Source organism: Tachysurus fulvidraco, chromosome 15 (genome assembly GCF_022655615.1).
Source record: "Tachysurus fulvidraco isolate hzauxx_2018 chromosome 15, HZAU_PFXX_2.0, whole genome shotgun sequence".
Lineage (NCBI taxonomy): Eukaryota > Metazoa > Chordata > Actinopteri > Siluriformes > Bagridae > Tachysurus > Tachysurus fulvidraco.
This window is the reverse complement of record NC_062532.1, coordinates 20,834,627-20,860,423: the sequence shown is the minus strand read 5'-3', so window position 1 is coordinate 20,860,423 and position 25,797 is coordinate 20,834,627. Positions and strand designations below refer to the sequence as shown.

The 25,797-nt window shown below is 40.6% G+C and overlaps 2 protein-coding genes across 4 annotated transcripts in view; one reads left to right on the top strand and one right to left on the bottom strand.

Moving 5' to 3' along the window:
• csnk1da (casein kinase 1, delta a) overlaps window positions 1–12,358 on the bottom strand; it is a 27,801-nt gene extending 15,443 nt beyond the window's left edge. For both annotated transcript variants that reach the window (XM_027178869.2, XM_027178870.2), the window contains exons 1-2: window positions 11,702–12,358; window positions 8–118 (exon numbers count right to left, since the gene is read on the bottom strand). In XM_027178869.2, the coding sequence (XP_027034670.1) occupies window positions 8–118; window positions 11,702–11,777 (187 nt within the window). In that variant the 5' untranslated portion in view covers window positions 11,778–12,358. The remainder of the gene's footprint in view (window positions 1–7; window positions 119–11,701) is intronic.
• A 4,228-nt stretch (window positions 12,359–16,586) lies between these two features.
• On the top strand, window positions 16,587–25,382 carry dus1l (dihydrouridine synthase 1-like (S. cerevisiae)). 2 transcript variants are annotated; one of them, XM_027178857.2, is made up of 14 exons: window positions 16,587–16,743; window positions 17,057–17,299; window positions 18,821–18,929; window positions 20,137–20,187; window positions 20,284–20,396; window positions 20,487–20,569; window positions 20,671–20,774; window positions 20,898–21,045; window positions 22,426–22,522; window positions 22,673–22,758; window positions 23,508–23,659; window positions 23,870–23,907; window positions 24,153–24,228; window positions 24,709–25,382. In XM_027178857.2, exons 2-14 carry the CDS (start codon window positions 17,063–17,065, stop codon window positions 24,783–24,785), a joined length of 1,371 nt encoding a protein of 456 aa, XP_027034658.2. In that variant the 5' UTR covers window positions 16,587–16,743; window positions 17,057–17,062; the 3' UTR covers window positions 24,786–25,382. The 2 variants fall into 2 exon arrangements, with proteins under 2 accessions (XP_027034658.2, XP_047656843.1); XM_047800887.1 differs by having other exon boundaries at window positions 16,680–16,743; window positions 17,023–17,299.
• The last annotated feature ends 415 nt before the right edge of the window (window positions 25,383–25,797 follow it).

Here is a 25,797-nt window from a genome sequence, read left to right as displayed (position 1 = left end):
AACCTACCTCCTCCTTGCATCATCTTGTAGATTTTGCTCTCGATGTGCAACTGGGGGTGTTTCGTCTTCACGCATTCTAGCTTGATGGCGACTTCTTCGCCCACCGAGATGTCCGTGCCTGAAAAGCAGACGGAGAAGACAGGAAGTCGTTAACAAAAACCACACAAGAAAAACAAACAATCCACGACGAAGTGGAGTTACAGTAACCGCACAGAGGTTGTTATTTTTCCGATAAACGCTTTTACGACGTCTAAAAATACCTTCAAAAGGAAAGGGTTAAAAAACTAAATAAAAAAAAATTCAAGCTGCTCCGTATCAAAAGGAAAAGATCGCTGCGCCTGCGACGTGTCAGTAAAACGTACGGCGGCGAATCGACACGTCGATATTGTTACGTCACCAAACACCGAGTCAAGATCGTTTCTACGAGAAGCGACAAACTGGCTGCGAAACGTCGTAGCGTTAGAAAAGATTTTACCGCATGAGATTTATGAAAAACCCTGACGCGCGAGATCGTTAGTTATTTTAAAAACAGTTCCCAAAAAAAAAAAAAAAAGATACTGCAATTAATATCGATTTGGTCATGATTTGCTTTCGACGCTGTGGTTTTGTTTAATAATTGCAAACTGGAAGCAGCGAGCGAGCAGGTAATGAGTTGGGGCTGGACTGTAGAGAGACGGTGAGACACCGTGAGACACCGACCCCACCCTGTTCCCATGCACTCGCTCGGCTCATTTCACTGTGTTGAGTCACATGAAGGACCCACGTTCACACGCCTGTTTTTTTCCCCCTTCTCGTCCCTTCACTCTCATGCTGGAGCTAAAACACCACGACTTCCCTTTACGTCACTGAGAGTTACACAGCAGCATTGTGAATAATGTCCTCTGTACAAACTCGTGGAAGGAGACTTCAGTGTCGGTGCTGAGAAACAAGGGGTGGAGAAGCAAAAGCCACAGACATTTCTCAATAGAGGAAAGTGTTCAGGACAGGAATTCATTAAAATGAGAGAGAGAGAGAGAGAGAGAGAGAGAGAGAGAGAGAGAGAGAGAGAGAGAGAGAGAGAGAGAGAGAGAGAGAAGGAGACCGAGAGAGAGAGAGAGAGAGACAGACAGACAGACAGACAGAGAGACAGAGAGACAGTGAGAGAGAGAGTGCACGAGACAGACAGAAGGAGGGAGACAGAGAAACAGACAGAGCGAGAGCAAGAAAGAGAGAGACACGGAGAGACACTGCACGACACAGACAGAGAGAGAGGGAGAGAGAGAGAGAGAAGGGGGAAACAGAGACAGTCAGGGAGACAGAGATACAGACAGAGAGAGAGACAGAAGGAGGGAAACAGAGAGACAGAGAAAGAGAGAGCGAGAGAGACAGACAGAAGGAGGGAGACAGGGAGAGAGACAGAGAGAGACAGAAGGAGGGAGACAGTGAATGTTTCCTGGTTAAAAGTAAGAACAGGACATAACCTGTCACTCAACTTTTAACTCCATCAGCTTTTATGTGTCATGTTTATGAATAAAACAGATTGTAATAGTCAGTAAATAGCTGCAGTATAAGCGCAGTAATGCACCACAGACTGTGCCAGGCCTTTACCAGTCAGTCACCCGACCGTGAACCAAAGCAAAAATTAAGAAGGATTTCCGTCACAGCTGCTGCTCGGGTGAACAGTGTGTGTTAGTGTGAACGGTATAATCTACCGAGGCCATATTTCTTGCTCGTGCTCCAGCTGAGAAAACCGCAGGTCTGCTGTTACGTGCACAAGCGCCTCCTGTTCACCATTTGTCTCAGAACACGACAGATAACAGAAACCAGTCAGTCGTTCTTAACCTGCTCGTAAGTGTAACAAGATACTGCAAGTAAAGGAGTTCAAGTCAAAGCAACAAGAGTAGCAAATAACATGGCAACGGCCTTCACACACACACACAGACACACACACACACAGAGACAGAGACACACACACACAGAGACAGAGACACACACACACAGAGACAGAGACACACACACAGTCAGTCAGTCAGTCGGACTTGAATAGATTAAGGAAGGGTGAGTTTACCCCCACCCCCACCCCCAAACACACACACACACACAGTCCAGACACATGCCATGTCCTGCCCAGACATCAGTCAAAAGCATCAGTCCATCATCAGTTAGATGTGTATGGTGATACGTTAACATGCAAGTAACAAAGTTTAATTCTGAGCAAATCAGTTTTAGCAAAAACATCAAAATCATAAAAAAAAAAAAAAAAAAAAAAAAAAAAAAGACACCCACGCAACACAACAGGGTTGTGCTGTTACACAATCATTTTAATCTACTGACAGAATGATCGTAGCAGCACACCGTATCTAGTTGTCCTCTTAAACGAGATGCAGTAGAAGCGGTTTTCCCTACACGGATTCATGTGGATGACCGACGATCTTTCCTGAATCAGAAAGACCCTGGAATGAGGAAAGTGCTGAAAATAGGAATCCTGTACAATGCAAAGCCATTTTACAACTCGATTACTGACATCACCGCGTCACCTCGTGTGAAAAGAGTGCACCACGTTTTGTTCCTTAAATCTGTGTTATTGTGCAAACACGATACGGTACGTCGACTCTGAGGTCGTAGATGTCGCCGTCTCCTCCGCGAGAACCCGAACGCTGTTCTCCCGAGTCGAGCTCAGCGTGGCATTGACTAAAGCACTATTCGGACGGGATTAGTTCTACGTGGGGGTAAAGTAATAATTACCAGAGCTTCTCTGTGTTTTTAGTCCCTTCCGAATGTGCCATCTTGGTAATCATTACAGACGATGGTGCCTATTCGGACGGGATTAGTTCTACGTGGGGACTTGGAGTAATGCAATTTTACCTCAGGACGTCTGTAATATTAATTGGCCAATTTGCACGGGACAAGACATCTAGCAGACGTGGGAGGGGTAACTTGCTTTACGCACCACAGTAACCTCCTTGTCATCATGTGCGTATGACGTTGCTTACTGTTATCACGTGCGTAATCTTTACTGACTTTAGTCCTATTCAGATGGGATTAGTTCTACGTGGGGACGTGGGGGTAAAGTAATTATTACCAGAGCTTCTCGGTGATGTAAGTCCCATCCATATGCGCCATCTCGGTAATCATTACGGACAATGTCAGTAAAGATTACGGCGACTTTTACCTTCTGTAAAAAGGTCCGGAAAAATTACCTCAGGTAATACTAATCCCGTCCGAATCGACCCGCTGTAAATATGTATAAATATGTAAAATTCCGTCATTTCCTGTTTAAAAGTAGTTTTTGGCACGTTTTACAAGCATGGAGGCGCTTGAAACAGGAAGCGACGTCATACGCACATGACGACAAGGAGGTTACTGTGGTGCGTAAAGCAAGTTACCCCTCCCACGTCTGCTGGTTTTACTGAGATGTCTTGTCCCGTGCGAATTGGCCAATTAATATTACAGACGTCCTGAGGTAAAATTGCATTACTCCACGTCCCCACGTAAAACTCATCCCGTCCGAATAGGGCTTAAGTCACATAGACATTAATCACAGCATCACTCACACTACATCGCTTAATGTCAGGGAGGTCGGGATGGCCGCAAGACGACGAAAATACATCTTGGTTACCACTTTTGTTTTGTTTGATTCAGGAACCACGAGAACCGTAATGTGAACGTCGTCCGTCCGTGCGTCCGTCTGTTGCACAGATACCTGTAACCCAATCCTTCTCGTATCCAACACTAATACTGTATGCAGTAAAAATGTAAAGAACTAGTCACGTGACTCAAATGTTGTTGTTTTTTACAGCCTAAAATGGCCAGTCACCCAAGGCGTATGGGACCTTGGAATCTACTGACGGAAACCGTTAACTGATCTTAACTCGGGGGATATATATAAATGTTGTTTCGGGGGAAGGAAAAGGGTTGGAAGTATGAAAATCAGGAAAAAGGCAGATTAAGCAACGTTTAATATGAACAGACAAAACTGTCGCAGATGTTCATCAGAAACGGTTGTGGTTTATTTTAAATAAGAGCCACTCCTTTACTTCAGGGGCAGAACAGGAGCCAAAAAGACACCCAAACACACACACAGTAGTCATTTCTTCATGAAGACACACACACACACACACACACAAATAAAGGCAGCTAAGCAACGGCTATAAAGTCTAACACTCCTGTGTGCAAACTGTTCCTGACACAACTGGGTGGAAAAGAAAATCCCATTTCCTGTGCAAGACGTTTTGGAAATTATTAATTGTAAATAGTTATTATTACAGGGTCAGTAGAAGTACGTTTCACCGATCGATGGGTTACATTCATGAAGCGGAGCCACGATACGAGGGAACTGAACGATTATTATGACCAGCGAAACCTGAAAGCTTCAGGAGAAATGATTTGCGAGATTTTTTTTTTTACTAATCCCGGCTAACGCGTATTCGGTGATTGGATGCACAACAACAATTTTCTGGGCCACAGTAGATTTGTGACCATGGCCATGAATGAGGGGTCAAAGCCATTTATGTAACTGTTCAAAGATCCAGCCTTGATTTGATAAAATCCCAATGGGAACGGGATGTGACCCGAGGCCAGATTTAAGCCGTTCGTCAAACTAAAAAAAAAAAAAAAAAAAAAAAAAAAAAAAGTCGTCGTTGCGTTTTCAGCGTAGTGAAAGATAAAAACGAAGCAGCATGTCGGTGAATTGTCGACGCGTGAAGACTCATTGGGCAGGTTGAATCTCGTTGACGAGGAAGTCGATGAAACCCAGGACAAGTCTGGACACATTCCAGTTACGAAACAGACCTGGCTCTGCCTTCGCGTTCTGACAGAGTCTTCCTCTAACAGACACGGAGAGCGTATCGTCGATCGCTTACAGCACGACGGGAGTGAAACTTCTGACCCTGAACGTTCATTTCTAACGTTTAATCCGACGAAAGTTACAAACCGTGTCAGACTTTGTGTGAGAAAAAAAATTATACACCAACGTCAACAAAAACATAGACACTAAGCAAAACGATTAACGGCGAGTAAAAGGACAAATCTTATTTTCAATACACAAATAACTGCGACACGCAATATGTTACACAAAAACAAACAATACACAAAGTGTACGGTCAGTTAGGTTCTTAAAACCGATGTATATTATCATTTTTCTAAATCTCTCAATAGCTAATATCTATCGCTCATAAATTTTAATTTATCTAAATTCAAAACATTAAAAAAAAAAAGCTAAAATCCTTTTTTTTGTTTGTTTGTTTTCCTTGCATTTTATTGTCTAAATATAATTAGTATAAAGTATAAATAATAAAAATCACAAGAAAAACATTTCCATCGACTTACAACTTACAAAATACAATTCTTTCGGTTAGAGGATCAGAAATCTGATACGATACTTTTTCTTAGCGATACCAGAATTAGTTTCAGTAATAAATAACGACGCGAACGAAGCCAGGATTCGGGTCCCGGCCGCCGGATGCGGTTAGGATTTAGGGGTGAGGAAATGAATGGATGTATCTGTGCTGTATGGATGTGAATTTGACTGAAAATCGCAACGAGCGTAAAAGAAAAGCCTTGCAGGAAGCAGATCGATTCTCTCGTCCATTTTAAATCCCGGGCAGCAGCTGCTGCTCTCCCTCCTCCCCTGACTCCCATGAAAATGGGGATGAATCCTAATCTAAAAGGAACCACAAGCGAGCTTTCGTCCAACGGAAAAGCCGCGACACCGTGACGCCGTACTGACGGAATCACGCTAGCTAGCTATAACGACGAACAAAGGTAATCGATAAATGTAAGTTTATAAATGAGAGAGGAGTAGACGGGAAAATCTCTGAAACGAAACGTTCGCAGATATTCGAACTAAAAATCTAAGAGCTAATCTAATCCGGTGTACAGAACATGTACTTATTAATGCGCATTTGTGATTGGAGTAAAGATATGATTTACAGCCGGATAAAATCCACCGTAAATAAGAAGCTGTCGTGTAAATATTTCCTCTCCGCTCGAAGGTCACGAAAAGGACGAGCAATAACGTATAACGTGTTAGCTTTACGCTACGTCAGACGTTGGCAGAGTTGAAAAGTAACGACTGTGAAGTTTCTGATTACTGATTTTAAAATCCTGATAAAGTTACACTTCGTGAACCGTAATAATAATAATGATAATAAATTAATAACATTGTTTAACAATCTCGAGCACGGTGTGGCTCATTTGCTAGAATTTTCTGTTTAGCATCCAAACATGGACAACAAAGACAACAAACCTAATGTCCTGAAAATAAAAAAAAATAAAAAAACATAGAACAACAATTCAGGATCACGACTCGTTAGAACAACGAATCAGGAGGTTACTGTTCATAACTGATGTAAACATCCAATCACAAGTCAACGGTCACAATAACGTTACAATAACGCTACAAATGGGTTGTAGATCACTGAATCTGGTCTGAACTGCACTCACGTTGCGTTTTGGGTCCTTTTTACACTTGGTCACTTCATGTGTTGTCTCTGATCCGATAGCTATCTGATTTGTTAAAACTGTTTCATTTACATCAGGCCACATAAATGCGTTTCGGCGAATCGGAGATCGATCCGATCTTTCTACTCCAGCCCAAAATGCTACTATATTTTAAACTCGTTACGAAGGATTTGCTACAAAAATCATTTACTGTTTGCTGCGTTTTCGCTGGCGGCAGCAGTGCGTTTTAAGCCCCGACGAGATGCCTGGGTGAAAGATCACCTGCGAGTGACGTACTTCCGTTTGGGAGGAGTATAGCGCTGATGTACGTGGCTTGAACAACCACATGCATTTACACCTGTCCGGTTTCATCTGAAACGCGTCCCAGACCACCTCCTGAAGGGGTTTGTACCATCGGGTTTATATCCGTCTCCAAAACGTTTCGGAGGGCATTTAGACCTGGTCTTTTTACCGTCGGATAGATATCGGATCATAGAAAACGTATGAAGTGACCGGGTGTAAAAAGCCTCTTTAATGACATCAGCAAAACTGCAGCTTTATTATGTGATGCAAATCCACTCCTGTGAAGTAATCTGGCACTACAGTGTACAGTGGTCTGATGATCAGACATCGGTCCAATATAAGAATTACGAAATAAATAAATAAATAAATAAATAAATAAATAAATAAAGAGTCTATGTAAGTCATTCCATGAAAATAAATCCAAAACAGCACTTTAGTGGTGTGTGTGTGTGTGTGTGTTGTCCAGGCCAGTTACACCCCAGCTGCACTTCAGAGTCGAGTCCACTCTCTGCGTTAGGAGACGGAGGGGCTTTTACATAAACTCCGTGCTAAGCAGATTGGCATTGTTTTCAGTACATGTGCTGAATCGCTGGGTTACGTAACCTTTCGCGATTCATAATTTTACGATGCCGGTTGAGTACAGGGTAACGGGTATCGTCTGCGAAGGCAAATTATCAATCGCCTCGTTATTCAGTATTCTGTATTTCTCGTCGTAAGAAAACGAAGGTCTAAGTCATTAGTATGTCGGTGTTTACAAAATAAATAAATAAATAGGTAAATAAATAAATAAATAAAAACAAATACAAAGGTAAATAAGAAAGTAACGTCGATGTGTTTGTGTTATTTTGCAAACCTTGGAATTTCTGGCGGATGCCGGACATTTCAGGAAAGAAGCAGCATTCACGAGAATAAACAAGCACGAGAAACATGAGTTTTGTTTTTTTTTGTGTGTTCATGTGCTTTCCAGGCCTTTTCTTTTTTATTTTCTTATTGAGCAATCTGTACAGGATTAGTACTTCAGCCCTTGGGACATTTATTTGGCACTACTGTGTGGTTACAACCATCCAGAACTGAAAAGAAAAGCGTTTCATCACACGCTCTGCACAAAATCGCCTCGGGGCTCGGACGCAAACCATCGACAAGGCGACGAGCTCGACGGCATGACGCTCCGGCGTGCAAACGATAGCAGAAAAATAAAGAACGGGACGTGAGGAAAGAGGCCCGAGAACGGGTTTAGGCATGAGCTGATAACTGGTTTTATGACATCCTGACATTCAGCAACAGAATCAGGGGCTAGTTGATATGACAATGTAACATCCAAATCACGATAAACTTCACGACTCTTAAGTTTTTTATAGCTTCATACTATATGAAAAAATACTCGACTGCTATCGAGAAAACCCTCGTTTTTCCTTCATTAAAAGTGTTAATTATTTAAAAAATAAAAGTGTATAATCGTATAATATGACGCTACTGATGTCGCGATACCTTTTGATTTGGTTCCACAAAGAAAGAAAGAAAGAAAGAAAGAAAGAAAGAAAGAAAGAGCTGATCTGGACTTTTGATCTGATTCTGTAACAAATTCTTCCATCATTCGTCGCTTTTTATGGGAATTGATAACGGCTTACTCAACATTACGGTATCAGAAACGTGGCATCGCGGCATTTATATGAATGTTTTAATAATGTTTTTCTGGAAAAAAAAAAACAAGACAAGTCAAAAAAAAACTAAACACAAGTGCAGACTTTGTCCTTGTTTCCATATTTTGTTCTGTAACTAGGAACTCGGGTGAAATTCAAGTCATTTTTTTATAGAGATCTGGACATTTAAATGCTGGAACACTTTGAATGAAATGTAATGATTAAAACAAAGTTACGTAAATGTTAAAAAATAAAAAAAAAGTAAGGAGTTTATTTGAAGCCTTCATTTGAAGTAGCAAATACGAAAAGCATTCAGCCTGAAGCTTAGCACAGCGGCACGAAAACCTCGGCTTTATCTCGGACAGACTTCCTGACGTGACTTCTGACTGTGTGACTCGCTGTTATCTACAAACACAGACAGACAGACACACGGTTTCATCTTCCTTTCGACTTCTGCTATTTCGTGAAACGTGTATGAGGAAACGTCCTTTAGGCTTCGAAACGTTAGCTTAATTGTTTGCTACGTTAGCCTCATAGCTCCGATGCAAAAACTAAAAAAAAAAAAAATCAGAAAAGGGGGACGAGGGGAAATGGTGTGGGTTTTATTTCAACTTTAATCAATTCCTGAGCACAGGCTGGGCGAGGTGACGTGAGTGCACCGGAGAGGAGCAGCTGGCTGAAAAAGCCTGTGATGATAGTGGAGATTAAATTACGTCATCGTCAGCACATGAAAACCGCTGAGAAAACCAACGCTGCGAAGACGGACACACCGGACACGCCTTTAAGAGTTCCACCAAAAGCAACAGCGATCGGTTTCCAACGAGAGAACTTTCTTTTTTTTTTTTATATTATTATACGCAACACGTTTTAGATTTTACATGTTCTTTGGGTTTACCGGTGGGATGAGAACAAATCCCCCTTCTACAAGAGAACACTTTCAGACAGTGAAGCACTCTGGTCATGGGTTCTACAAGAGGGATGAGAACTTATCAGGATATATCAGGATGGTAAACGTTAGTTTGTGTCGTCCCGTCCCCCCCCCACACACACACACACACACACACACACCTTTACAAATGCTTCACTAATTCATGAACCTCATTCTACTCTGATATTCTTTAAGCTCATAAAAAGAGTGCTATAATTGGTCGTGAGAGTCTTCTCGCATTTTTTCCGGGTTGCATTTACTAAAGCGGACAGATCGTGTCGATAAAGCGCCGTTTAAAGCATCTTCTGTTAGATAGTCTGTGGTCGAAGCAGCCAATGTGATCAGAACTCTTAGCACATTGAAATATGACACTTTCTAAAAGCAACAATTACAAGATAAAAACATACAAAGTTGGTCAATCACATAGAAGAGAAGCTGTTTAAAAGGCTGTGTGTGTGTGTGTGTGTGTGTGTACACCCCATTTCCTATGACTCATTTTCAACCAGTGACCTAAAAAAAAAAAATCAATCCTGTGTGAACTCTGCATCTTGGCTATATAAATACTGCTTAGATAAAGCTCTATACACATCTTAAATGTAATAGTGCGTGTGTACTTTATGATGCTTTCGGCTCAGAATGATAAGCGTGGCGTATGTGTGACAGACCGGAAGACCTCGTTGTCAGTGATGAACAAAAATTAACATAATCAGACTGTAATAGGATTTATGTGACAACTTGTATATTAAATCGTTATATAATTAACATCTGACTGACATGTTGGTCTATATTCAGTAGCAATGTGGTGGGATTCAGCTTTAGTTAAAACAGAGCAAAGTTTCCTCTGTGCTTTTCTCATAGTGTAGCTGCATTGAATTATGGGACTTTGAACCCGATTTGTTCAATGCTTTCTCTGACGGATTATTATTAATACGGTGTTTAAATGTCACTGGGAAATGAGTAGTGAGCAAGACAAAAGTTCCTTTTTAACACAAGTTGTAAGCGGTTTAAAATTTTTCTCTTATTAAACAACGTACCTGTTAGCAACAATAGGGTTGTGGCGCACAGCTGCTAACGTCAGTCAGAAAAACGAGGGGGGGGGGGGAATTAGCAAGTGGATCACTGAGGACATTGCAAATGTTTTTTAGGTTCTTCGAATAATTAAGGATTTCTATTTGAGAACCTTTGTAGACAGGAAAACCCTCAAGATAGACAGGGTTCTACCGGAGTGTAGAACAACTACATTTCCTACAAGAGAACCATTTTAGATAAGGAAAGGTTCTAGAGAGCTGTTAAAACATGGTATATGAGCACCGTGTCAGACAGGGAAACACCGTGTAGGCTTCTACACAGAGCGTTAAATGGTTCTTACGGAAGGAAGGTCATCAACAAGACAACCAGTCTAGACAAAGAGACACTCTGGTGGTGAACTAGAGCTGGGTGAGATCACAAATCGATGTCAACACTACACAATTTATCACTCCCCCCCCCCCCGATATATCTGTGAGAATTATTTGTGTATTTAAAAGAACAAAGAACAAACCCTGTACACGGCTGATTCGAGTGTTACGACTTTCCATTCCTTCTCCATGTCCTTTTACTTTTGTAGACCATCGACAAGTTGTCAGTAAAACCAAACAACCACTTTTGTCTAATATCGTAAGTCTCACGTATCATAGAAAATATCGCAATAGGACAATAAGGTCACATCACCACACCCTTTAAAAAAAAAAAAAAAAAAAGTGTAAACACTTTCAAAGTTTGTATAAGAGGTGTGTACATGTGTACAAGCGGTGTATAAAACGTGTGTGTGTGTATATAAGTAACACGGGGATGTTTAATAGATGCTCTATAACGCCTTATGATTTACTATGATAGATTAAACACCCCTCTTGTGTTTGGATCCTTTTAGTAAACATGATGATTTCCTTCCCGTTTCATATCAAACGTCATGAACATCTGATGAAGTCGAAATAAATATATATAACGAGTTTTATTGACTTTACACCTCACGTTTTAAAAGTTTAATCTGTTAACCAGCCAGCTAAACTAGCAGCCCCTAATCCCTTAACCTACCCAGCTAACCTTGTTCAACAACAGGAAGGTTAACAACAAACTAACCTCGTTAACGCCGTTTACTTTCGACCCTGACCGCTAAACAACCTGTTTTATGTTCGCAAAATAAATCAGAAGAAAAAGAAAATCGGGTCGATTTCGTAAAAAAAAATATTTTACCAGATTTAACAGACGACTAGCTAGATATCATGCTAGCTAACGCTAAGACGTTACAGCAATTATGACACGTCAAGCTAAACATACATCCATACATACATATATAAAAACATAAAGAAATGCGTTTATCAACCCTCTATATTAAATATAATTAAATTAAACATATATATTTAGAACTCACCCAAGTAAATGTCTCCAAAGGAACCCGAACCGATTTTCCTCCCGAGCCTGTATCTGTTCCCGACTCTCAATTCCATCGTAAAATAATAACTAAATCACAAAGCTAGCAAAACAGCTAGCGGTAGCAAGAAAAATGAATGATTTATTTATTTAGATGGACAAAAAAATATAAAAAAAAAGTGTATATAGGAATAACAACAATACGCGAAGACTGTAATATGTGCCTGTGTTTCTGTCTGTTTCTCTCTCTCTCTCTGTCTCTCTTCACAGCTGTGCTAATGCTAAGCTAATGCTAAGCTAACGCTAAGCTAACGCTAAGCTAATGCTAAGCTAACGCTAAGCTAATGCTAAGCTAATGCCCCTTCAATAATGATCCCAGTATTTTTCACCATTTGTTTTCTAACATTCCGAGCGTCGCACCGTCACAATTTCGGGCTCGACACGAAGACTAAAATGTCGACTTTATGCTCCGGATGTTTTCTTTTTAGAAGCGAAGCGTTTAAAAAAGGATGAAGACGGATTTACTTTACACCGATGAGAAAAAAAACAAAACAAAACAAACATATACGCTAGAGCTTTCTCATCCTTCTTCCGTCGCTCTACCGTTTACAACACAGCGTACGTCTGACGCCATTAAAGCGTACTCTGTTTGCGTCACGACATCACTTCCTGTAGCAACAGCGAGGCAGGTTGAACGTGATTGGATGGTTTTTTAATAATGAGGGAATTTTTTTGTTGTTGTCCTCGTTAAAAGGGGCGGGGCGCTCGAGGAACAACAAAAGGCACGACTGCTAAGCTAATTATGTTAGCGTCAGCTAGTCCTGTCAGAAAAATGTTCACTTTTCAAACATCAGCTACGATAAAATACGAGTTTATAAACTTTTAGGAACGTGTAGTGAAGTATAATTCGAGTGAAGAATGATTGTAATGGTTGTTGTAGAATAAATGACAGGAAATAAATTCAGAGTGTTTTATTTCTTTTATACAACAAGAATTTGCTAAAAAATTAAAAAATATATCAATAAAAAACTTTGATCCGTTTTTAGTTATTTTTAACGGCGAGGTCTCATTATCAACCGTGTTTCGACGGTAGTATCCTTGTAGTATTTGTAGTATCCTGCGAAATGAAAATTCCCACTTTTTAAACCACAACTAGGTTGTAATATTAAATATATAAATGAGAATTTTAAAAAAAAACAATGCAGGTTGACATTTAAGCGCAAATAATAATTTCTAACATAGCTGCTGTTGCTGTTATAGACGATTGATCAACACCTGACCAATCGGATTTGAGAATTCAACAGTGTATGTGTATATATATATATATATATATATATATATATATATATATATATATATATATATATATATATATATACGTAATGGTCTATAGATCCATCAATCGTACAAAAGAAACAAATATAGGACTAAGCCGTTTTGTGGCCATCGCAACTGACTGCTTTGTTATCATATAGAACATTTAAGTAGCTCAAATTACAGAGGATGAGGTCCCATGGTGTGTGTTTGCCCGGGTGTGCCGTATGCAAAACTATCGTGTTATCCCCAGTTCATACTGGTTTAACCTGTCAGAAAGGCAGCACATCCCTGTATCCGTGGAGAAGAGGCTTCTGAAATGATAAACGGCTTAGTAACGTACACATGCAGCTTGATACTGCTCTGAGAATGGAGCACAATTTTAAAACATTTGAAAACATTTTAATCTAGCAGGATATGTTTCATATTAAAAACACATTAAAGACAATATATACAGACACTTGTGTGAAATAGAGACATATACAATACCTTGAATATTTACAGTCTGTAGTTAGTTCAACTAGAAGCTATGAAACTCTAAATCAAGATAAATACTGCCACACCCGGCAAATCCCATGTAGACACACACACACACACACACACACACACACACACACACACACACACACACACATTGGCTGAATACAAAATGCCAGACAGGCAGGTAAAGAGACAATGTTTTGTTGTGACAGGTTGAATGTGGAGTTTTGTGTATTCTCCCTGCATTATTCTGTTTTCTCTGGTATCCTCCCACTTCCAAAACACATGACAGTATACATAATGTATGTAAGTGTGTGTGTGTGTGTGTGCGTGGTGCCCTACAATGGACCTTCTTCACTTCTTGGGACATACTCCAGGTTAAAGGATGAATAAAGATACTCTAGTTTCTCTGTTCGACAAGACAGAACTTTGACCAAGGTTAAGATCAGGAACTATATTTCTCTAAACATATGACTTTATTCCTGTCACTGATTGATCCTGTTCTTTGAGAAGGACATTTTATCCATTTTACAGGCTGAAATTATGAACTGAATAGAGGGCTAACAGAGGCCCACAGGGACAGGACTCATGCTGCCCAAGTAATGGGGGAAGGAACAAAGGACACTGCTGTGTTTCTGAAAAGTATCACAAAGTTAAGATCATCTGGGAAAGAATTGCTCTAGTGTTACACTATTGCAGTAGTGTAAGCACAGAAATTGTGTCTAGAAGGTACTAAAGAATTTCTATTGTAAGTAAAAAGTAGACAATACAGTATATTAGTACACCATGGTGACTTTTTTTTACCAAACTACAAACAAGAAAGGAAACATTTCATCCTTATTCCAGTACTTGATTTAATTTTTTATATTTTTAAGGTCAGGACTTTTCATGTGGTTTTGAGAATATAAGGCTGGGGTACAGGAATGGAGGTATGTATAAAAGGACTCAAAGTGGCAAGCTAGTCTGTACTTTGGACGTCTGTGTGTATTCATCTCGGTTTGATTTTAGGTTCTGAGGTTCATTGCAATTTTGCTGGTTTATTGATGATTGATTCCACTGGTGTCTTATATTTAATGGTCTGTTGTGCTGTTGTGCAGACTTGTCTCACTCACACTATTGTGTATTTGCTACCATTTAAGTAGCAGAAGGGAAAAATAACTCAGTTGTCTAATCCCCCCCCCCCATTTGTCTCATTTTTGCACTTTGTCAATAGTTGATTAAGGTTGTTAAGTGATAACAAGGAATTTTGACTGTCGAAATTAAAACTTGGCCTTTACTCGTCGCACGAAGATTGTGCTGTGTCAGCGATGACGTGCTGGAATGACTCACATCACAAGTAGATTATTCCCACTCATGAAATGTCAGTGTGATAATCAAGTCATCTGTCCAGACCTCAAACAGGGAAGAGAGGTGATAATGATAATCATCTCTGTTTCTCCATGACGAGGACAAAGACAACATGGCTGCTGTGTTTGCAGGTCAGATTTATCAATGACAAACAGTTGCTGGGTTTGTTGATGTGGATTTGACGTGGAACTAAAATAGATTAAAGATAAGCAAAAGTGTGCTTTAGGATCAGATTAACTATGCTACACTACAAACGCACACAAACACACACACACACACACACACACACACACACACACACACACACACACACACACACACACACACACACAAACCAAAACAGAACTTCTTCTTTAAAGGTTTCTTAGCCTCCTAAACAAACTCACTACACTGTACTATATGCAACACCGTAATAAATACACTGCAATTTCCCGGCATCTGTAAAACATAATAAGATAACGTATGTTCTACCTTTTACTTATACATAAAATATTGGCACCCCCGTGTTGTCTCGCTCTGCTGTTTTCTGTATGTCAGGTACAAAGGTTTGCATCGACCGTGTTTTCAATGTTACAAGTGAATCGTGGGTGTATCTTAAACCACAAAAGGAGAACCAACATTGAAGGGTTTGAAATAAATGAAAATGTATTTTATTGCCATTTTATTTAAGAAATGTAAAAGGGGTGAAAAATTCTGCTGAGAGAGACGAACAGAAAAGCTCGATTTCTTTCAGATTAATATCTCGATAGAACACAATATGGTGGTCTTTTGTCATCTGTAATATAAATGTGTGTTCCAGGGAAGGCGTGTTGTGTGGAATACTGGACAGATTTCAGACAACTTCCTGCCTTGGTTGATAGTGAACCGGAAATGAGTGTGTCTCCTCTCGAGCTAGACACTTAGGTCCGCCCACAATCACGCGGATAGTGTCCCCCGACCCCACACTTTGGATACCGGTTTGTGATTGGTCAGCGACCAGCCAATGACTTACGAGACTGAATCACGTGGCAGGGTTCGCTCGGTGTGTAGTCACGTGGACGGCAATGAACTGGTGTGCGCGAGCCCGGAGCTTTAAAACCGGAATTAGGTGTTAATGTTGTGTGAAAACACTTATAAACACACACATACTGATACACACGTCACACACTCATACAAACACACATGCAGACACAAACATACATACAGACACACACACACACACATAAATAAACATACACATACACACATCACACACAAATAAATATACACACACATTACACAGAACACAAACACAATTCAGATATTAAATGTTGGTATACAAAGACACTGAATTAGAACATAAATAATTGTTAAACTTTACATATACTGACACCTAGTGGTGAATCACTGCACTATTTTACACAAGAAATATATAACATGATCAAATCTTAATGAAAGGCAGAAAAACCTAAATGAAACTAGTTTCATCTGTTAAAAATAAACATCCTAAAGGCGATTTATTTTTATTACATTTTTATTTCATTGCCCTGCAATAATATTCTTTCAATTTCTTTTTATGTTCAGGTCAATTCACGACTTTTTATTATTTGGTTTATTTCTTTTCTATTTAAAAAAAAAAGGACTTTTATTCCACGTTATAGTACACATTGGGTTACTATGGCAACCTTCAGTCACACCATGCAATGTCTTTTTATATATTTGATCTCACGAATTGTTTATGGAGTATTACTTAAAAAAAACGAAACAAAAAAAAAAACAACACCCTTTTCAAAGGTGTAATCGACAGGACAGGAGACATTTTTTAAATGATTTGACTTTTAGTTCGCATTCGGTACTTCCGGAACGCTTTGCGGTAACCGGTGTTGTTGCACGGACCCATTGTCGCGCAACGCGTCGCCGAGAGCACAGTTCCGTGTCTGAGCTGTAAGTGTCATTTTATTTACATTTCACACGTTTGTGTTTTAATGTAGGATGATTCCACCATTCCGGGCTAATGACCGTCCTAAGTTTAGACGATGAATGTCACAAACATGCACTAAACCTGCCGCGATTGTGATTTATATGTGACGGCACGTGACAGTGTTTATTGTGCACGTGTTTATTGCTCTAATGGTGCTGTGTAAAGTTACATTAATCACACGCTATGACTCGGAGATGTGTTACGGACGCTATTAACGTATCTCGTAATCCTTAACTCGTCAGATAAAGTGTGTAAGGTGGTTATCTGTGACTGCAGGAGGCGATGGAGAAGCTGAAGGGGTTTGAGTTCTGGGGGAAGACTCTTCGTGCTGCACGCTTCGTCCTCGCGCCCATGGTGGACCAGAGCGAGCTCGCGTGGAGGCTCCTGAGCCGCAGACACGGGGCTCAGCTGTGCTACACGCCGATGTTGCACGCGCAGGTTTTTGTCCGTGACGCCAATTACCGGCGTGAAAATCTGTACAACGAAGTGAGCCCCGAGGACCGTCCTCTCATCACACAGGTGAGCTCTGACACACCTGTCTCACTGTTCTGCTGAGGGATGGACATGTGCAGTGCTGCAGTCTCTGTTCATTTTCCTACCAAAAAACTGGTGTTAGCTGTGTCACTGGTTGTGTCACCGGGCGTGTCACTGGCTGTGTCACCGGGCGTGTCACTGGCTGTGTCACCGGGCGTGTCACTGGCTGTGTCACCGGGCGTGTCACTGGCTGTGTCACCGGGCGTGTCACTGGCTGTGTCACCGGGCGTGTCACTGGCTGTGTCACCGGGCGTGTCACTGGCTGTGTCACCGGGCGTGTCACTGGCTGTGTCACCGGGCGTGTCACTGGCTGTGTCACCGGGCGTGTCACTGGCTGTGTCACCGGGCGTGTCACTGGCTGTGTCACCGGGCGTGTCACTGGCTGTGTCACCGGGCGTGTCACTGGCTGTGTCACCGGGCGTGTCACTGGCTGTGTCACCGGGCGTGTCACTGGCTGTGTCACCGGGCGTGTCACTGGCTGTGTCACCGGGCGTGTCACTGGCTGTGTCACCGGGCGTGTCACTGGCTGTGTCACCGGGCGTGTCACCGGGCGTGTCACTGGCTGTGTCACCGGGCGTGTCACTGGCTGTGTCACCGGGCGTGTCACTGGCTGTGTCACCGGGCGTGTCACCGGCCGTCATATGAGCTGTCATGAGCTGTGTCACGGGCTGTCAAGGGCTGTGTCATGAGCTGTGTCACGAACTGTCGTGGGCTGTGTCGTGAGTTGTTTGTTAACCGTATCTTTAACACTGACGTTTACTGATTTCATTATACATCAACTTGTCATACTTATAGTAAAATGTTGTTAACTATGTTAACTGTGCTGATAATCGTTATCTGTGTCTTTGACTGCTATGTGAACTGTCAGTAATAATTATCTGTGAGTTTAACTGTGAACTATGTTGTTAATCGTTAACCATGTTGTTAATTTTGACATGTGCTGTCGGTAACTATTAACTGTGTTTTGAACTGTGTCAGTTATTAACTGTGTCGTTAATTGTTAACTATTGTTAACTGTGTCGTTAATAGTGATATGTACTGTATTTAACCATTAACTGTGTTGTGAACTGTGCCATTAATCGTGATGTGTACTACATCAGTAATCATTGTGTGTTGTTAACTGTGAGGTAAATTGTGACAAACTGTCATTAACTCTGTCATTAATAGTTAATAGTGTCTTTAATAACGGGAACTGTAAAAGAACTGTGGTCAGTAATCGTTAAGTGTGACGTGACCTGTGTCAATAGTCGTTAACTGTGGATCAACTCTGTTAAGAGAGCCATTAACTGCGTCATTAACAGTGTTCAGTATGTGTTTAGGGCTATATGAGGAGTTGGATCAGGTATAGCTCCACCCCATTGATTTTTGTTTCTGACTTAAGCTCTTTCTTTAAAAACAAAAGTCTTTTATAGAACATGGCCAGGATCTTTTCGGGGGTATTGTATGTGGTGACAAGTAATGATCTGAAAAGACAGATAAACCGTCATTTGTCATTTTTCACCATAGTTCTGTGCAAACGACCCGGAGGTGTTTGTCCAGGCAGCACTTTTAGCTCAGGAATACTGCGATGCCATCGACCTGAATTTAGGATGCCCTCAGATGATCGCTAAACGAGGTATTGCTGCTTAGTATAATATTACCGTAATATGTATTTACATAAACAAGTGGAGGCTAAGTTGATATAACTGATTGATATATACCATGATTAAATCTAAATCTACTTCAGGCTGTCCAACACATTAAGCACAGAGTTACCACTTCTGGTTCTGTATCTTGTTACTGTTCAGTGACGTACTTTACGTAACAAGATACTGTACAGTGAGATACTTTACGTAACAAGATACTGTACAGTGAGATACTTTACGTAACAAGATACTGTACAGTTAGATACTTTATGTAACAAGATACTGTACAGTGAGATACTTTACGTAACAAGATACTGTACAGTGAGATACTTTACGTAACAAGATACTGTACAGTGAGATACTTTACGTAACAAGATACTGTACAGTGAGATACTTTATGTAACAAGATACTGTACAGTGAGATACTTTACGTAACAAGATGCTGTACGGTGAGATACTTTACGTATCTCACCGTACAGTATCTTATGTATCTTATGTACAGTATCTTGTTTTGTACAATATTGTTACATAAAGTATCTCACTGTACAGTATCTTATGTAAAGTATCTCACTGTACAGTATCTTGTTACGTAAAGTATATCACTGTACAGTATCTTGTTACGTAAAGTATCTCACTGTACAGTATCTTATTACGTAAAGTATCTCACCGTACAGTATATTATGTATCTTATGTACAGTATCTTGTTTCGTACAATATTGTTACATAAATTCTCACTGTACAGTATCTTGTTATGTAAAGTATCTCACTGTACAGTATCTTGTTACATAAAGTATCTCACTGTACAGTATCTTGTTACGTAAAGCATCTCACTGTACAGTATCTTGTTACGTATAGTATCTCACTGTACAGTATCTTGTTACGTAAAGTATCTCACTGTACAGTATCTTGTTACGTAAAGTGTCTCACTGTACAGTATCTTGTTACGTAAAGTGTCTCACTGTACAGTATCTTGTAACGTAAAGTGTCTCACTGTACAGTATCTTGTTACGTAAAGTGTCTCACTGTACAGTATCTTGTTACATAAAGTGTCTCACTGTACAGTATCTTGTTCTGTAAAGTATCTTTTAATGTTAATTTGCACGCCGTGCAATATCTAACTTTTTTACTTTTAAAAAGCTTTATTTTTTTTAAAGCTTGCTTTGTAACAGTTCTGTTTTTTGTTTTTTGCTATAAAAGGTCACTATGGTGTTTTTCTGCAGGATGAGTGGGACCTGCTGGAGAGAATGAGTACGTATACCTCCACTTACACACCCGAACAGTGCTAAATAAAAAAAAACAAACAAACCGTTAGATAGGATCTGATTACTACTTTTATTTTTACAGTTAAATTAGCCAACGAAAAGCTCTCTGTGCCCATCACATGCAAAATACGGGTTTTCCCAGAGGTCGAGAAAACTGTGAAATATGCCAAGATGCTGGAAAAAGCGGGTTGCCAGGTATCAAACCCCGATTACGCCGCTTTATTGTTATTTAAACTATGTTCCGGTGGAATTTGGTGCAGATTTCGGTCTGGTTTTCTGTCGTAGCTGCTCACCGTTCACGGCAGAACCAAAGACCAGAAAGGAGCGCTGACCGGAGTGGCGAGTTGGGTGCACATTAAAGCCGTACGGTGAGATTTTTCCAGTTTAATTCCAGTTTTCTTTCCTGCTATCGTTCTTAAAATGATTTGGGTTTCAAACCTACTTCTTTGTGCGTTTTCTTTTTAACCAGAGAAGCTGTAAACATCCCGGTTTTTGCTAACGGAAACATTCAGCATCTGAATGACGTGCAGCGCTGCATGGAGGAGACGGGAGTGCAGGGCATCATGAGTGCAGGTTGTAGATCTGAGAGAAAAACTATAATTATATAAAAGAAGGAAGACTGTGCAGAGTTCAATAATAAATAATGAATAATCAATGCATCAATAATAAAGCAGTTGTGTTTTTGTGCATTGACAGAGGGGAACTTGCACAACCCCGCACTGTTTGAGGGCCGTAACCCGCCTGTATGGGAGATGGTCGGGGAATATCTGGAGGTGGTGAAGACACACATGCCCAGCACGTTATCACATGTCCGAGCTCATCTTTTTAAACTCTGGCACCACACGTACGTCACACACAGGCAAACATTAAGTGTCTCACCCGGTAAAGTATTGCACAGTGTCAAGGGTTTCAGTGTAAAGTATCCTCACTCTGTAAAGTATATTGCTCAGTAATGATCTTGTCTCTCATGTGTACAATATCTGAGTGTGAAGTACAGTATCTCACATTTTCAAGCATCTTAGTGTAAAGTACACTATCTTGCTTAGTGAAATATCCCCCACTCTAAACTACAGTGTCTCAGAGTGTCAATTATTTCAGTGTAAAATCCAGTATCTCACTCACGTCAGTGTAAAATCCACTGTAAAGTCCACTGTAAAGTCCAGTATCTCACTCAGGTCAGTGTAAAGTCCTGTATCTCACTCACGTCAGTGTAAAGTCCAGAATTTCACCCAGTCCAGTGTAAAGTCCAGAATTTCACCCAGTCCAGTGTAAAGTCCAGTATCTCACTCAGGTCAATGTAAAGTCCAGTATTTCACCCAGTCCAGTGTAAAGTCTACTGTAAAGTCCAGTATCTCACTCACATCAGTGTAAAGTCCACTGTAAAGTCCAGTATCTCACTCAGGTCAGTGTAAAGTCCAGTATCTCACTCAGGTCAGTGTAAAGTCCAGTGTAAAGTCCAGTATCTCACTCACATCAGTGTAAAGTCCAGTATCTCACTCGGGTCAGTGTAAAGTCCAGTATCTCACTCGGGTCAGTGTAAAGTCTAGTATCTCACTCACGTCAGTGTAAAGTCCAGTATCTCACTCAGGTCAGTGTAAAGTCCAGTATCTCACTCACGTCAGTGTAAAGTCCAGTATCTCACTCACGTCAGTGTAAAGTCCAGTATCTCACTCACATCAGTGTAAAGTCCAGTATCTCACTCACGTCAGTGTAAAGTCCAGTATCTCACTCACGTCAGTGTAAAGTCCAGTATCTCACTCAGGTCAGTGTAAAGTCCTGTATCTCTCTCAGGTCAGTGTAAAGTCCAGTGTAAAGTCCAGTATCTCACTCAGGTCAGTGTAAAGTCCAGTATCTCTCTCAGGTCAGTGTAAAGTCCACTGTAAAGTCCAGTATCTCACTCACGTCAGTGTAAAGTCCAGTATCACACTCAGGTCAGTGTAAAGTCCAGTGTAAAATCCAGTATATAAAGTCCAGTATCTCACTTACATCAGTGTAAAGTCTAGTGTAAAGTCTAGTCCAGTATATCACCCAGTCCAATGAACAGTCCAGTGTAACTACTATCTCACAATGTTAAGCATCTTACACAGGAAAATACCTTTACACTATCTGACTAAATTTCTGTAGTATCTCACAGCCAAGCGTGCAGCTATTCTTGTGTTATTCGCATCCTGTAAAGTATCACACACATTGTAAAGTGTCTCATGCATACTATTTCCTCCCTCAGATTACAGATCCATCAGGACCTGAGAGAGGATCTTGCCAAAGCAAAGAACCTGGCAGGAATTGAGGAGGTGAACAGACAGCTAAAGCAGCGTTGCCAGGTAGATACCCAGGACAAATCAACTGGTTTGATTAAAAAACGAAGTTGAAGCATCCTGCCCATGTAAACCAGCCTTTCACACTACGGGCAGGGTAAAATATTTAATTCTGTAATATATTCCATGATGTTCAGAGTCTGTTAATTTGTTCAGGAGGAGATGGAGAAGGACGAATCGGAGCGGCGTCACACCGGACTCCCTTTTCCTCATTGGATCTGTCAGCCATACGTCAGACCGGCGTGAGTCACGTTCTTTATAATCTTGCTTTTAATGTGACATTTAGAAATCGTTAAAAAAATACGTTTACGGATTAAAAATCTGTATTAAACGCTTCGTCTAAAAATGGAACGAACTTTCTCTTGCAGCGTACACTGTAAACTTGTAACAGGAATAGATTATTTTTATTAGTAGTATCTATCAGTTTCCTATATTTATTTTTACACTCGTTGTGAAAGTGAAAGTGACGTGACATACGGTGACCCATACTCCGAAATCGTTCTCTGCATTTAACGCATCCAAAGTGCACACACACAGCAGTGAACACACACCCCGAGACACGAACCCACAACCTTAGGGTTAGGAGTCGAACTCTCTAGCCATTAGGCCATGACTTCCCCCCTCTTGTTGTTGTTGTTGTTGTTGTTTGTTTGTTTATTAAATATATTTTTATTAATGAATTCATGTAATCTATTATATCTATGTTTCCTGTGTATTTTTATTTATTTATTTGTTTGTTTAAAAGATGTCTCGTTATAAATGTGTTTATTTATTTAGTTTTGTTTTACAACACGGGTATCAGGTGAATACAGTCAGTAACGTTACAGCGAAATGCTTTGTTTCAGTATAAGTTCTGAAAGTAAAACAGCTGACTGTTGGTTAACACCGTGATCGGTGGTGTGAGCCGAAGATCGTTAACAGTGTCAGATATCAGCGGAGGCAGGAATCTCCGTCTCTAGACGATTGACGAGACGTGCTGCTGTTTGCGCAGGCCGAAGGATCCGAGCGTTGAGAACGGCGTGAAGGCGGCGAGTGGGAAACGAGCGCTGGAGGACAGCGACAGCTCCAACGACTCGCTCTCTAAGAACAAGCAGAAGAAGAAAGTCAGGAACCCGCAGAAGAACTTCTGCCCCGAGTTCAAACGTAAGGCAGGATGATGAGTGTATCGCTGTATAGTATGTTTTACTTGTGTACATTTTAAACCACACCAACCTGGTGTTTTTATAAAAACATACTTATAACTTTGATGGCGAATAAAATTTATGCCGTTTATGTCTGGTTTTTTTTTCCTTCCATGAACCTTTTTACTGACATATAGGGATTTAATCTTATTTTTTCCCCATTCATATGCAGCAAAGTACATCAAATGTGAGCAATGTGGAAATCCCAAAGTAAGCCTTCTTTTATTGCTACACTTCAAATATCCATCCATCTTTCCTTTCCTTTATCCTTTTCCTTTCCTTTTGTCCTTCTGGTTTTTTTTCCCCCCAGCCTTAGCCTATGTATTATTTAAGTATTTAATCAAACGTGTGAATTCCTACCAATAAGTTTTACATGACGATGAGAAAAAAAATGATGTTTTAAGGATCAGACAGCGTTCCTGGATTTAGAGCCGCACTGTTTCTCTCTCCCGCAGGGGAATAAGTGCGTCTTTAACCTGTGTCGTGGCTGCTGTAAGAAAAAAGCCTTTAAGGAAGTCGCAGATTGTCCGGGTGAGTCTACATAAACACCTCTGTGTGAAAGTAAAGAGAAATAAAACAAGCTTTTAACGGTAATTAAGGTGACTTTGCTTCTTTTATTCGACATTTTAAAACCCCAAATTTCTTTAACAAATCTACTTTTCTGAAATGAAACCTTTCGCATGGATTTCATGGATTATTTTTTTCACCACAATTTTATTATTATTTTATTTTTTCATTCCTTGACTCCTTGATAACATTGAGATCAGTTGTCGTTCTAGTTTAACCGAAGAATCTTATGGAGATGATTAATCTAATCTAATCTAATCTAAGCTTAGGCTAAGCTTCTACTCAGATAGGACGTACCCACAGAGAGAATAAAGCACACACACACACACTTCACTAAGATTCATACTGGACTATATTTATTTTAAAAGCATGTTCTGTGATGAGGTTTCTCTCTTTTTTCACCACAATTTTCATTTATTTTTTTTCTTCATTCCTTTTCTACAGGTCACGGCTTGAGGTTTAAGACGAAGGCGCAGGCGCAGAAGCTCGCCGCCCCGGCGGAGACGCCAATCTCGTCGTAAACGGGTTTCCTGGCAATCTCGTGCTGTGAACCCGACACGACGAGCGCGTCTTCCTCATTGACACATGCATTGAAACCGAATACTGCTGCTGAACATTAAAAAACATAGACATGCTTTAGACAGGAACGAATGGCGTACAGGATTAAATAATCACACGCACCGGTAAACCCTGTATCTCGCAGAGACGGAATTTTGTACGTAGGGTTTTCACGGAGTCGTGAAAGTTGCCACTGTACCGTAAACCTCGGTGTTGCGTCTGTTTTACACTTCAATCCTCAGATAATAAACGGAACAGACAGAATACAGGGCGAAATGATTCAAAACTGATCCAAATCCTGTTTCTTTTATGAATTAATTTATTAACGTTTAGTTTTAACTGATGTTCTAACGCTGCACCGTTCAGAAGGGAGAAAGCTTTTGGGAAATCAGGACACGTGACGGCGGAGCTGAAGCGAACAGCACGTGAACTGGGAATCCAGTGGGGTAACAAGAACCTGCTGCTCTACTGAAGGGTCGTTCCTGCCATTTCCATTGCTGTGTGTTTTTTTTTAACATTGAGGTTTTTAAAGTGAATAAAACTTTTAAAAATTCTTTTAATCGAAGAGTCGGCTGTACTTTGTCTTAACACGTGGCTTTAACGCTCGTTAGGTTTCTGATGTAAGGAATAAAGCATGGTGGTGTGCTGTTGGAGGAAAAACACCTCAACTAGCAATTCTTTCCTTATCTTTTGCATTAAAAAAATGACTTTCATTGTAACTTTGAACAAATGTTTTAAACTCATGGTATCTTAAGTATGTAACCTAGTGAACCAGCATTAATGTGTTCAATGTTAGAGATTTAAGCACTTATGTACGTCGCTCTGCATAAGGGCGTCTGTTAAATGCTGTAAATGTAAATCATCACCTGCGCTGAGGAGCAATGAAGGATCTCATGAAGTTTGACGTGTCTGAAAACCACCTTCTTTGTGACGGCTTTGTAAGCTCTTTGACAATGGAGACTCCTTCCGTACACG

Excerpts from the sequence above, each read along its gene's own strand:
- dus1l (XM_027178857.2), top strand. The coding sequence starts at position 17,063 with ATGGAGAAGCTGAAGGGGTTTGAGTTCTGGGGGAAGACTCTTCGTGCT. Across the intron at positions 18,930-20,136 it reads TCAGATGATCGCTAAACGAG|GTCACTATGGTGTTTTTCTG; the intron begins GTATTGCTGCTT and ends TTGCTATAAAAG. Across the intron at positions 20,570-20,670 it reads GTGCACATTAAAGCCGTACG|AGAAGCTGTAAACATCCCGG; the intron begins GTGAGATTTTTC and ends CTTTTTAACCAG.